Source organism: Falco rusticolus, chromosome 4 (genome assembly GCF_015220075.1).
Source record: "Falco rusticolus isolate bFalRus1 chromosome 4, bFalRus1.pri, whole genome shotgun sequence".
Classification (NCBI taxonomy): Eukaryota; Metazoa; Chordata; class Aves; order Falconiformes; family Falconidae; genus Falco; species Falco rusticolus.
Window position 1 is genome coordinate 37,926,072 of NC_051190.1, and position 13,348 is coordinate 37,939,419.

Here is a 13,348-nt window from a genome sequence, read left to right on the forward strand (position 1 = left end):
CAGTAAGTTTGTCACCCAGCTGCCCTGCAACCACTGCACTTCCACCTCGGTCAGGGAGAAACATGCTACCCGGGATTGCAGGCAGTGAGGTGATGCTCTCCCTGCTCCAGAGCGGGTACAGGGGGTAAGATTCCTCTTGCACACGTGACAGCGGATTGTGAGGGACTGCGATGAGCCCCCTGCAAGCACAGCTGGGTGCACAAGAAGCCACGTGGTTGCAAGGAACCCAGGCTCCTGCATTTCCAATCCTCTGCAAGCCGCTGTCTCGGCAGAGCCATGCAACCAGAAATCCTCTTCGAAAAAAGTGTAACAGACAGACCTGCCTGCTAGACAGACCTCGCAAGGTGCAACAAGAGCCAGCAGCTTCGTGCTGCATCAGGAGCCACGCTAGCGGCTGAATTGTGGAAGTATCTCACATGACCAAGGTCCCTGCGTGAAGCATCAAAGTTCAGACCTCGCCCCCCTTTGAGAGGCTTTTACACCCATATTGGAAGGTGCAAGTGTTGGTTCTTCTCTCTATAGAGCAAACACTTGCTGAAAGACACCACTGAGTGGGTACTCAGGGGTTTCCACAGATGTTCAGCTGGCTCTGAGGACAGCCACCAGAAGAGGGGATGAGTCACTGAGAAGGGCAACCTTATTAACAAAGAGAAGACATTTTCATTTAGACTGCTTGAAGCACTTGTTTACACTTGTCTGGGCAAACATTTAGGAGACAAGTTCTTTGTCAAGGCCCCAACACTTGTAAAAGCCAAGCACTCGAGCCGCTGTGATTCCGTGCTGTTTAAGAGGGACCACAGTCGATGGTCCCAACCCGGTACCCACAATCACTCTCAGTACCACGGCACAGTGCTTTCTCCTTCAGTCACCTGTCAGACACCCTCCGGTGTGACACGAGAGGAGGAAAGCCAGCTTTGCTCCTTTACCCCATGGCCCTGCCAAAGCACACGGGGCTCAGCCGGTGCCTGAAGCCCACCAGCTACATTTTGGGGGCCCAGAAAGAAGCCGTCGTGTTCAGCTGCCCTCTGATCCCACATGGCAGCAAGCTGCAGAGCCGCGTGCTCGCTGTGCACCAGCTTTCCCGGTCTGAAACGGGGACACCTGAGAATACAAACCGCTTTTTGGTGGTGTGGGAGGTCTACTCGGAAGAAAGGCATCACCTTCACTTTTGGAAGGGTGTTTTTTGCCCCCCTCCTCTCTTCCAGCTGAATCCAAGCAAGACGGAATACATACTGGGAAAGGCTATTTACTCTGTTTCTGTCTCAATGATTAGGTGCCTGCTGCACCTAACGAAGAAGGGCCTGCCGGAGCCCTCCCACCAGCAGACAGCTCTGCCAGGCAGGGCAGCACCGGGCTCCGGTGAAAACACACTCATTCGCTGCTCCCAGCAGGATGCTTTGTACGATGGCTTCTCTCACCGCCCCTCCATCCCTGAACCAGCTCAAGCTTTCCAAGGTACCACACTACAGGACATGTGGCATAAAATGCACGTTGGGAGCTTGCAGCTCAGCTAAACAAGAACAAAAAACCACATGCCCCAAGATGCCAATTTATTTTTACACCCGCAACACTAAGCGGTATTTCTTGATCATGTTCTCATTTGCCGAACCTCTACAAAATCCTTGCAGGCTGGAAATTTTATTTCGAATCATGTATCCAAGACAACAAGGGTAATTCTTTCCTGGCATATTAAACATAGACACGAAGAGAGCTCTGATCTTTGGATGATTACTCTGAATTCAGTATAAGAAACCATTTACGGCTTTCTGAAAAGGAGATTTCAGGACTCGTCACCTTTTTCCTTTGGGTCACCTTGTCGTTTCAAGGAAATGATGGCCCAGCAGCAGAAGTATTTCATCCCAGCAGGGAACACACCCGGCTTGTTGGTATTCCTGCCCAGAATAGCTTGCAGCGCTGACAGAGCTCATCTATGTTAAATAAGCCCTTAGAAAACATCCCTGCTCTGAATCTCACAGAAGACTGTCCCTTGGTGCAGGTCTGAGGAGCAAAAAGCAAAAGCCCTTGCCTGCACGAGCAGTGGGACGCAGACTGTCACAGCCTCTCAACCATTCAGTCCAGCACTTAAAAAGCACATTTGTGACCTTGTACCAGATAGAGAAGGAATAAGAAAACTCACCTCCCTTCCCACCTTCTACCCAGCTATTACTGGCTTTTGTAACTACCTTTCAAAAAGGAAAAATAATCCAATATTCAACAGGCCCCTGAAAGCCTTCTAGGGGAGGAACCCAGCTCTTCAGGCTGTGTTCATCCCAGCAGCCCCAAGGGAATAAGGGACTTGCTCAGGGTGACAATGCAAGTCCATTGACTTGATCCAGAACTGGCTCAAGAGAAAACCTGCGCTTAGCTGGGAAATGGGACGATGACCTGGTCCACTGTCAAGCATTAAGTCGTCAAAGCAAGAGCTTCTAGTAATCATAAGTGATGGACCTGTGCTTCTCACTAATGTGGGGACAACAAGTTGCCCAACACCCAGTTTATCATTAGGAACTCAAACGAATAGCTTGAGACTTTTATCAATGTCACAAGGCCAAAATAACATATTACAGATTATATAAAGCAAAGGCAGATATATTTGCATGCAAACATAAAGGAGGCTGGGAGTCCCTTTGCAAGTGACAATTTATGTGATAAAAACATTCAGGCTACCAAGACACAAGGGTCAAAAACCTGAAGAGGAGAAGCAGAAAGAAGCTATTCGGTCCCCACATGGGACTAGGGAGCCAGCTGGCCCTTTGCTCTGGAGGCACCTACAGCACCTTCTGCTCCAGGCTGGAAGGTATGGAGCAGGAACAGAGGAAGCCTACCAAAGCAAGCCCAAATGCCCATCAACACAGAAAACAGGTCACTGTAGCAGCAGCCTCCTTTCTAGCTGGGGAGAGCAGACACAGGATATCACTGCGATACGCTCCTGGGCTACGGAATACAAAAGAGAACGGAGGGATGGAGGCTGCAACTTCAACAAAAGGAAAAAAACATGCCAGATAAAGCATCCTTGATCAAGCCCAGGAATAGAGAGAAAAATCTACGTTTTTGTCTTCTGCTCTGCCTTCTACTGGCCAAAAGGCACTGAGTGCCAACGTCTGACCACTCTGCTGTGCCTCCCAGGTAGGCTCCTGGCTGGTACATCTCAAAATCAGGCTCAGGTTCTCCAACCTCAGAAATTCCAGCAATAAGGCAAGCACAACAGCAGCAGGCACCCTTCCTGCATTGCTAGTGTTTCATCGCAAAAAGCATCTCCCTCTTTCACCAGGGCACCACGCTCGGGCAATTCTGCAAGCTAAGACAGCACTAGCTTTGGATTTTTGTTTGAACACCATTTTTAACTTGAACAGCACCAAATGCTTGCTGCAAATTCTCTGGGCCAGTCACCTGCAGATTAAAGGATTTGTCTTCACCACATGTTAAGCACCCCTGAGCCCTCTCACAGCGAATGCTCTTCTCCCCCAGCCAAACCCTCTGTGCTCAAGTCTCACACTATATCCAGCTGATGTTTGCGGGAGGTTACAGCGCTCATACTTGCCTCAAACGTGACAAAGTCATCAAACTCATCAGGACAGGCCGGGGCTTCCTCCTCAGGGGTATATCCCATATCATACAACTGGCTATCAGGATCTGCAAAGGAAAGAAAAAAAAAAAGAATCACCAAAAGGAAACCTGTACCCTCAAGCGAAGGACAGCGTTGGGAGACATGACAGCAGCAGGACAGGAACTTCCTTTTGCAAGCACCGGTGCCTCCAGCTTTCAGAAAGGATCTCTGCTTCCAGGCATCCCACCACCACCTCGGGTGGAAGGCAACTGGGACGGCTGCTCCTTGGCAGAGGTCCTACGAGGCCACTTGCTGCTCCGACAGGGCTAGCACCTGGATTCATCCCTACCCTGCCATGGTCTTCATTCCTTTTCCTGGATTCTTCCCTATCTCCGTTTCCTACATCCTCTTATTCTTTTCCCAGAAGGCTTTAATCCTGCTGTGGGCAGGGAATACATTAGATCTATGTGTGACAGCCAACTACCATGGGAACCGCAGAGAAAGCAGGCTGCACCGAAGCTTTTATCATCTACTGCTCCTCCCTTGGCCAGCCACATCAGGAGCCATCCTCACAGGCGGACAGGAAAATAGGAGGTTTTCCACAAGATTTCTTAAAAGAAAAAAAAAATTACTCCTCTCACCCCCAAACACCCATCTGCAGCAGAGCGGAGCAGCATTTCTTTGAGCCCTTCAACCGAGGAAGGGAGCGTAAATTCCCTGTGCTCCCTCAAGCAACAGCTAATGCCTGATCCAGCACACGACCTAGATCACAGGCTGGAAACACCAAATCAAGATCAGATGCTGCAGTCCCAAAATAAATAGCAGGCTCAAACCCACATGCCTTGGAGCTGCAAACGTTGTGGCACTAGGTTTGTCTGATGTCGATAAACTTGGCTGGGCAGAGGAGTCACGATGTCAGCGCTCCTAGGAGAGCTCGGCAGCCGCCCAGCTTTGGGGAGGGACAGGCTCTCCTTTACAGCTGCTGAAGGCAGATGATGGGAGCAGAGCTACAGAGCAGGGTGTGCTTTCTGTGTCCTTCAGAGGCTGGTGGCTTCACAGCAGGCTGGCGGCACAGCCAATTCCAACAGCTCCCAGGCTCGCATCCAAGCTGAAGGGGCACGTAAGTCGCATGACGTTTTGCTGCAGCCAAGCGGCACAGCCACCCCGACGGGACTGTACCCAGCCTCCCTCGAAGGGTATATTCCCTATACAGTCACAGATGGGGCTCCTGCTTTGGGTCCATCTAGCACAAAGTCAAGGGATTAGGGCACAGGACAGAGTAAGGAGTCAGGCTTACAGCAACACCCCTCCCACATGAACACCCTCCCCAGTGCCTCTGTCAGCTGAATGCAAGTTAAATGCAAAGAGAATCAGGGCCCGGGAGATACAGAAGCCACCAACCTGATGGGTACCGGCAGCCCACGGGAGCAGAAGCTGAGCACATAGCACCAAGAAACAAGCCCTCCCCACCCCGTGTCTGGGGCTCCCAGGGGTTAGACTGTAAATCAAACCCAGGAATAAGCCAAATTGCTTTTCCAGAAACCAGCACACAATGCTGTGCTCTACAGTAAGCACACGGCAGGGTCACGGCTTCAGCAGATGACAAGTGCTCTTGTTCACAATTTATGAATTCAATATCCCCACTGCTCTCCCCGCACCCGGCGGCGGTGCCGCTATGAGCTGCGCTTCCAGCTGCCGGGGCTCCTGCGCAGAACCCCGGGCAAGGCAGCGAGAGAGGCACATGAAAACACTGCTGCCTGAGCACGCTGCTCAAGGCAAGGCAGCCTCAGGCCACCCCCTACTCTAATGAAGGGGTTTAGCACTGAAGTATCTTAGGACTGCATGCTCCCTCTCCTCAAACGTTACCCTGTCCCCACCCGCACAGCTCTACCCGTGGGTCTGAGCCTGCAAGCGGGAGGAGTTTTCCCATTAGTTATCCCTGTTGCTGTTCTGGGATTTGAGAGCCTCCTTGCTGACAGCAGGGAGGACCGAGGGGATGGGGACAGGGACCTAAAGCCATGGGAGCACCTAAGAGTAGGTGTCACCAAGAGGAGCCTCTGCCCACTTCTGGAAAAAACAAACAGTGCTCCTGAAAGGCAACCCATGTCACATCATCCAGCAGAGGGGACAGCCAGCCACGTCCCTTGCCGAGTACAGACTGCAGCAGGCAGGCAACGGCCACCTCCAGAGAGGTGGCTGTGATGTGCACAGGAGCATCCAAAGAGCCAGACCAGCTCACCGTGATGCAGACTGCAGGCACAGCACCCTGGTCCCATGCCCGGCCAGGGCTCTGCCCTGTGGCATGTCCCATCCAGCATGAGCCCTGGTGACAGCTCTGCTCCCCCACAGCTTCCGAGCATGCCCTGGCACAGCATGAATGCTTCATCTGCGGCATATCTGAATCCTCGAGCCAGCAGCAGCAGGGCTCCAGTCAAATGGCTGGGTGCTGGGCAGCTGCTACTGCTTCCAGCTGCATGATCTCACAGCTCTGATGGACACAGCTGGGCAACCCAGCCAGAGTTACCGGTGGCCACCCTGCAAGGCCAACCCCAGTGCTCCTGGTGGCACCCTGCGGCAGCCCTGGGAACCACAGGGTGTCCCAAAGGCGGTGGAGCCAGGCATGGGCTGCTTAATCCCGTATAATTTCTCTTCCTCCCCCTCCAAGTAAACACACAAAAGCTTCCTGCTTTTCTACAGACACAGATAAAGATATTTATTCTGCTCATTCCTTCCAAAAGAGACTTGAAAAGAGAGGATTTACAGTCAAGTGAAGGCTTCCAGCTCCCTTTGGAAGCAGATACATAAAGCATGGGCAGACAACGCACAAACGGGTCCTGACACCAGCTGCCTCCTGTACGGCTCTTGCCCAAACCGAGTGCTCCTGGAGCCTTCCCGTCCCTTCAGGGGCTTCTTAGTGCAGGGGCAAACAGGCGACTGGTTGCTCCATCTGCCTGCAGAGCACCCAGCCCAAAGAGTGGGTCTGCACAGGCAGGGTTTATTTTTACAGCAAGCTCTACTGCAAAAAGCAAAGACCATTTGAGAGGTCACCTGCACCCTTGGTGGTAGCACAGCCAGCAGAAGCCATGCCCAGGAGACAGCACTTCACGTTTCCACCTCCCCACGCTCCACATCAGAGAGCAAAGAAAAACACCACCGCAGACAAAGGTTGACTTTTCTGCTCGATTCATTCCCTCCCCCTCCAAAAAAGCCATATGGTGCTTTGTGTATAGGGAGAGTTGCCATGGAGAGCCTGCCTGCAAGCCTTCCAGCACAATAGGCTGCGTGAAGCTTCTAAATTCCTGTCCAAAAGAGCCAAAAAACCCAAGAGACCTTTGCTGCTCAACTGGCACCCCCCATGTGATGAGCATCATCCTCCAGGTGCAGAAAGAGGTGTGTGGTGAGAGCTGGAGGGTTCCGCCAGCCATTCTCCCTCACCACACCATCATGGGTGCAGGATGGCCATGGGCCACCAGCCCTGCTCCAGCAGCATGCGGTGAGCACAAACACTCAGATTCCCTCTTGGACCTCAAAGCCAAATCCCAGCTGCCACCTACTCTCCTTCACATCACCTTCTCCATGCCCCTCGCCCCACGAAGCATGCTTCCACCTCTTACACCCATCCTTTGTTTCATTTGACCTCTCTCCTTCCTCTTCTTTTGAGAGACGATGTGCTCAGCGCACCTGGAATCACCTCTTTCCGAAACTGCTCAAAACCACAGCTCTAGCCCAGAGATACAGATGTCATTAGGAGCTGCCTTTCCTCTTTGCCCAGCTTCTCCCGCAGTTTCAGCTCTACCCATCACTCCCACTTGCTAGTCCCATTACATCCACACATGCCCCAAAATCTCAAAGCTAAAAATCAGGCTCCAAGAGACCCTCTGGAGAACCTTACTGCCCAACAATCTCCCTGCAAAGAGGCTACAAGCTATATACTAGGTCTTTTTCCCAAATTAATTGTGCTAATTTATTTGTCTGGAATATGTGGGCAGGGTACCAGGCAGCTGAATAAAGCTTTAATTTAACTAGTGCGGCAGCACTGTTTTACCAGGGTAATGTGGCTGATGCAGAATTTACAGAATTGATTGTAACCAGTAAGACCAGGCATATATACTATATCATCCAGTGCAGATATGGTGAATTTAGGGGAAAAAAAGTAACGCAATACGTAAATTAAGTCTACCATGAGGCATCTGCAGTATCTTTTTGACACCTTTCCCTATCTCTGCCTTGAAGCTTCCCGCTGCTCAGCATGTGCTCGTTCCAGCCCCACTGAGACCACCTCCTTCCAAGCTCATTGCATCAACTGCAGCACTCACTTGGGAGAGTTGCTGTCATACAAATTTTGCCCCAAGTCCAGCTCTTGCCACCAGCCAGCCACAGCACTCCCTTTCCTCCTACACATGATGTTACACACCCTGAGTAACACCAGGGGGGCTGGGAAGGAAGTAGCTGGAATTAGGAATAAACAAGAGGGGTTAAGAGGTGTGTGTACACTGCAGGGCTAGGATGTTATTGGCATCAGCATCTGACGCTGTCCCGCACCACATCCTTGTCTCTAACCTGCAGACGCTGATCTGACGGACGGGCCGCTCGGCGGATAAGGAATTGGCTGGGTGGTCACACTCAAAGAGTCACGGTCAAGGGCTCGATGTCCAAGTGGAGGCCAGTGCCAAGCACTGTTCCTCAGGGGTCGGTGCTGGGACGGCGCTGTTTGGTATCTCTGTTGGTGACATGGACACTGGGACTCAGTTTGCTGATGACGCTGAGCGGTGCAGCAGACCCGCTGGAGGGAAGCGATGCTGTCCAGAGGGACGCTGGCAGGCGCGGGAGGCGGGACTGTGCGGACTCATGAAGTTCAACAAGGCCAATTGCAAGGTCCTGCGTGGGTCAGGGCAATCCCCAGCACTAACACAAGCTGGGCAGAGGATGGATTGGGAGCAGCTCTGAGGAGAAGGGCTTGGGGCTGTTGGTTGATGAGAAGCTCAACGTGAGCCGGCAACGTGTGCTCGCAGCCCAGAAAGCCACCCGTCTCCTGGGCTGCATCCCCAGCAGCATGGCCAGCGTGGTGAGGGAGGGGATCCTGCCCCTCTGCTCTGCTGAGACCCCCCTGCAGCGCTGCCTCCAGCTCTGGGGCTCCCAACACAGGAAGGAGGTGGACCTGTTGGAGCGGGTCCAGAGGAGGCCACAAGGATGCTCGGAGGCTGGAGCACCTCTCCTGTGCAGAGAGGCTGAGAGAGCTGGGGTGGTTCAGCCTGGAGGAGAGAAGGCTCTGGGGAGACCTTACAGCAGCCTGGCATAAAGGAGCTGACAGGAAAGCTGGGGAGGGACTTTTTACAAGGGCCTGTAGGGATAGAACAAGGGGAAATGGCTTTAAGCTGAAAGAGGGCAGATTTAGATGAGCTATTAGGAAGAAATTCTTCACTGTGAGAGTAGTGAGGCGCTGGCCCAGGCTGCCCAGAGCAGCTGTGGGTGCCCCATCCCTGGCAGTGCCCAAGGCCAGGCTGGACGGGGCTGGGAGCAACCTGGGCTGGTGGGAGGTGTCCCTGCCCGTGGCAGGGGGCTGGAACCGGGTGATCTTGAAGGTCCATTCCAATCCATTCTACAATTCTATGATTTTCTGTGTTCCCCAGTGCTGCCCCATTTCTTGCTGGCTTGTGCTGCTGTTTCCCCTCTGTTCTTAAGATGCCCTCGTTCCTCCCAGTATTTAAAATAATAATAATAATAACAACAAATAAATCTTTGTCCAAGCACTGCTGCATAAAGCTTCTGACAAGGACAGCCTCTGTCCGAACATATCCGCGTGCTCTCCCACTGATGGAGTATTTCTCCTGGATGTATGGCACACATGCAGCTAGAGAACAAGCAGGACAGGTCCTGAGCTCTTCATGGGGGTGAATGTGTGAATGTGTGCTGAGCTCTCACAGCAGCCTTTGCCTTCTCATCGTGCAGACGGGAGAATCGCTGTACTTCAAAAGGGCTGGGATGTGCAATAGTAACCTGGGATTTTCAAGACACACAACAGAGCCACAGGACCAGAAGTCCCAGGGTACATAAGGCTCCCGAAATAGATTCTAAAAACTGCTTTCAGAAGACAGGATTTCAGTGAAAAGGCACCTTGAGTGAAGAGCTGTGGGTACAGTAGTGACACACAGGTCAGAAACAGAGCCAGTTTTATCGGCTTCATATAGGAATGACCTAGAAAAACAGAGCCTTTCAGAAGTATTTAAGTCATCTGCCAACACACACTGTACATACTGCTTCAAGCCACAGAGCCACAAACTCAAAGTGATTCAAACAGTATGGATTATGTGCAGCTAACAGACCCGAATTGTACAACGTAGGAATAAGACTAGGCACCTGCACAAATGGCACAAAACAAAACAGACCCAAAAAGGCAAGACAAAGTTATGGCTGGCTTAAGAGAGGACAACTCCCTTACTGGGCACGCTGCTTGAAAACAAGATGGCAAAAAGGACACACAGTCAGGTAGTAGAGAGTTACAGGCATTTAGGAGGTTCTTGCATCCAGAGCGAAGAGACAACAGGGGAAGCCACTATCTGCTTTCCAGAGGCAGCTCAGGGTCCTGTGCTTTCACTGAAGCTCAGACACCCATGTGGTGTTAGCTCCTGTAGGATAAAGCTAGCAGCCACCCACCCATCCACCCTTTTGCTTTCCGTAAGTGCTCCAGAAGTACATTTATATTCGGATGCTCACATACAAAGTGGCAGCGCTGATCAGCACTGGGAAGAGCAGCTTTCTGCTGTTGGCTTTTCCTGTAGCTCAACCTGCTGACTCCTCCAGAAACGAGACAACGGGCCAGGAACACTTACTGAAGACCGTAACTTTACAACTAAAAATTACGTGACTGAATAACCGAGTGGCAAGCTCGGGCTCCCAAGAAAGCAGTGTCAGAATTAAGGCTGTTTACACAACCCTCACCCCAGCCCCTGTCGGCTAACGCACTTTAGCAGCCCTTTGCTTTCTGCATATCATTGCTCATCAACTGGTACTTATTGCATATTCCTTTTGATCCTCTTCATACAGTGCAGGCCCTCAAGCTTTGTTTAGGCATATCATCTAAAGACATAATAAAAAGAATTAACCTCACGGTATCCAAGTACTTCGGAAGCATAAACCTAGCTGCCTTCACTTTGTCTCAGAGCCCAGGTGAGCACTGCTGCCTCCGCTGCAGCGACAGACCGGAGACAGGGAGCCACAGCTAACACACGTGGGTTTTGGTACTAAGTTTAACATATGGGTCCTTGGTTTTAATTCTCAGCAATCTGAGCTGTGTGTGTGCTAGTCATCACGACCAGCTCAAATTCCTCCAGACTTGTGTCAGCCTGGAACAAAGGATCACTACTGCAGGTGTGGAAAATGCGGAGCAGGCTTGTGGCCACCAGCAAGTGGTTCAGAGCCACTTAGTGATGTTACCAGCAGAAAACACCAAGAGACTGAGCCTCCAAAATAGCACAAGCTGCCCTGGTGAGGAGACCTCCTGAAGGATGTCCTCCATCTCCTTCACTCTAGCTTCCACTTTCAATAACTCTTTATTTCAGGAAACAAAGCTGGATTTTGCAGCCAACAGCTTTATTCCCTGTTCTGTGAAGCCACTGAGGCAGGACATCTTGAAACAACATAACATCCTAACTTAGCTTCCCAGAGCACACTGCATTTAGACACCACCTTTGGGACATCCAGCAGCTGGTTTCTTGTCAAGCATTTGATTACACTGAAGCAGAAGCTCTTCTAGATGCTCCACAGCTGCAAGAGGGGACAGTAGCCCTTTGCTGCGTCCTGTGAATCTCACATCAGTGAATTTGGTCACCTCGTTAGCAGGAGTCTTTCCTATCTGAAGGAGAAATGAGCTGCCTAGCGAGTAAGCAGATTTACAGTCAGACTCTATGCACTTGGAAAAGATGATCAAGGAGAAAGACATCTGAGGGACACACACACCAACCCAGGACGAGATGCTGCTCGGTACGGGCAGAACGGGATGGGGATGAAGGAGTGAGCCGTGGTTAGTTGGAACACCAGGGAAAGGTTTCCCTCAGTGCAGGGATGCCCAGTGGAGCCAGCCCTCCTGCTGCCCGCCCAGCACAGCCCAACCCAGCAGCTTTGCAATTAGGACCAATTTCCCAGCAAAGCCACATCACACACAGCCTCTCGTGTCTGAGAGTGAGACCAGGAAACGCTCAGAAGAAACAAGCTTTTGCCACATCAATCTGTCAAGGTGTCACAACGATACACTCACCACACAGTCACAAGCCTCCGGGCTGTGACAGAGCCGGGCACAGCTCACGGAGAAGCAAAAGTCATAGGTGAGCAATTAGCCCTTCATTAACAACACCAGATTGACTGGATTCCTAACGAGAAGTGTTCTGACAGCTCCAGCTTGCCTGCTGGTGTGGCGGCAGCATGATGGGCTACTTACTTGCCTTTACCCAAGCCCAGGGAGGGATGCCTTCCTGAGCTCTGGCCAGACATCGCTGGTGAGGATGAAGGCGGCATTCTCCAGCTTCCTGGGTTGAGCCCAGCATTAATAACCCCTCACTCCGGAGCTAACATCTGAACCTGAGCAATCAAAACAGGCTGGACCGAAACTGCCGCCGCCCCACCTGGAGCCACCCGCCGAGCCCAGCCTCCCCCACGCACTCCCCAAACCGCAGGCCAGCCCAGCCTCCCAGAAGCAGCAGCAGATGTGGAAGGAAACAGCACGCTCCCGACGCAGAAAATAAGACTTACGATGGAGAAATACTGAGACAGCAGATGGGTGATGAGAAGTATCTGTTTTCTAACAGAAGTTGCCTTTGTTTTCTTTTTAGTCATCATCCCTGTAGAAGATCGAGTGTGCTAAGAAGCACTCCAAGGCTCTAATAAAACACTGCTCTCTATTTTTATACCAACCATTTCCCCAAGAAAACAGGTAGTTCCTGCAGAGCTTTTTCTTCCCCTTTGCCAGAGAAATTAGTTTTCTTTTGAGCATCAGACTTAGGCTTTTCACTTGCAATTTAAACTCACCCCAGCTTGCCTCTATCAGGCTTGGGTTATAGTCTGAGCAGCCACCACCAGTTTATTTTAAATCATCAGGCCACACAGAATTCCCTCCGCTCCGTAATTTGCAAGAGATCTGGCTACACAGCAGTGCTTTCCCCTCGCGAGCAGCTGTGTACAAATGGCGATGCTTTGGGCATTTAACCACAGCTGCCATGGTGCGAGGGGCAGCTCTGCAGTGCTGTGAACTGGATTTCCGTCAGACTGCACGTGTGTTTTGGACCTGCAGCCTGTTACACTCCACAGCAGTGACCAGACAGAGCAAGATTTCTCTGGCATAGGCTGCAAAATATTCATAAAGAAGGAATTCTCAAAACGGGAGAGATGCTCGTGCCAATCTCCTGTTCCTCAGGATCCCGAGGGCTGCCAAGCCTTAGCAGCAGTTTTACAGCAGCACGTTTGAGTAATCCCCCGCCATTCTCATCCCAGAGCTGCGAGGAAGCCTACGGACACAGTTTCTCCAACACTTCGGTGCTTCTCCCGAAAGTAGGTCAATGCAGTATGTCATCTGCCAGGCTGTTTTTGGGAAGACGTGCTCCCTGCTCAGGCATGGCGCACACTGAGCCGGCCGGCCTCGTCCCTGACGTAACCCTTCACCCAGCTGCCAAGTTACAAAAATGAATAAACCCAATTGTTTCCGTAAATTTAAAAAGATGACAAAAAAAAAAAGGGAGAGAGAACTGCAAACCAAAAAAGCCACGGTGAGCCAGAAGTGTCGTCCCCCCCCGGCCCCATCAGCCTCCGAGT

At 51.6% G+C, this 13,348-nt stretch overlaps 1 protein-coding gene across 2 annotated transcripts in view; it reads right to left on the reverse strand.

Moving 5' to 3' along the window:
• The window catches only part of RAB11FIP3 (RAB11 family interacting protein 3), a 77,797-nt gene that overhangs the window by 36,435 nt on the left and 28,014 nt on the right, over nt 1-13,348 (reverse strand). For both annotated transcript variants that reach the window (XM_037385981.1, XM_037385982.1), the window contains exon 3: nt 3,542-3,633. In XM_037385981.1, coding sequence (XP_037241878.1) covers nt 3,542-3,633 — 92 coding nt within the window. The remainder of the gene's footprint in view (nt 1-3,541; nt 3,634-13,348) is intronic.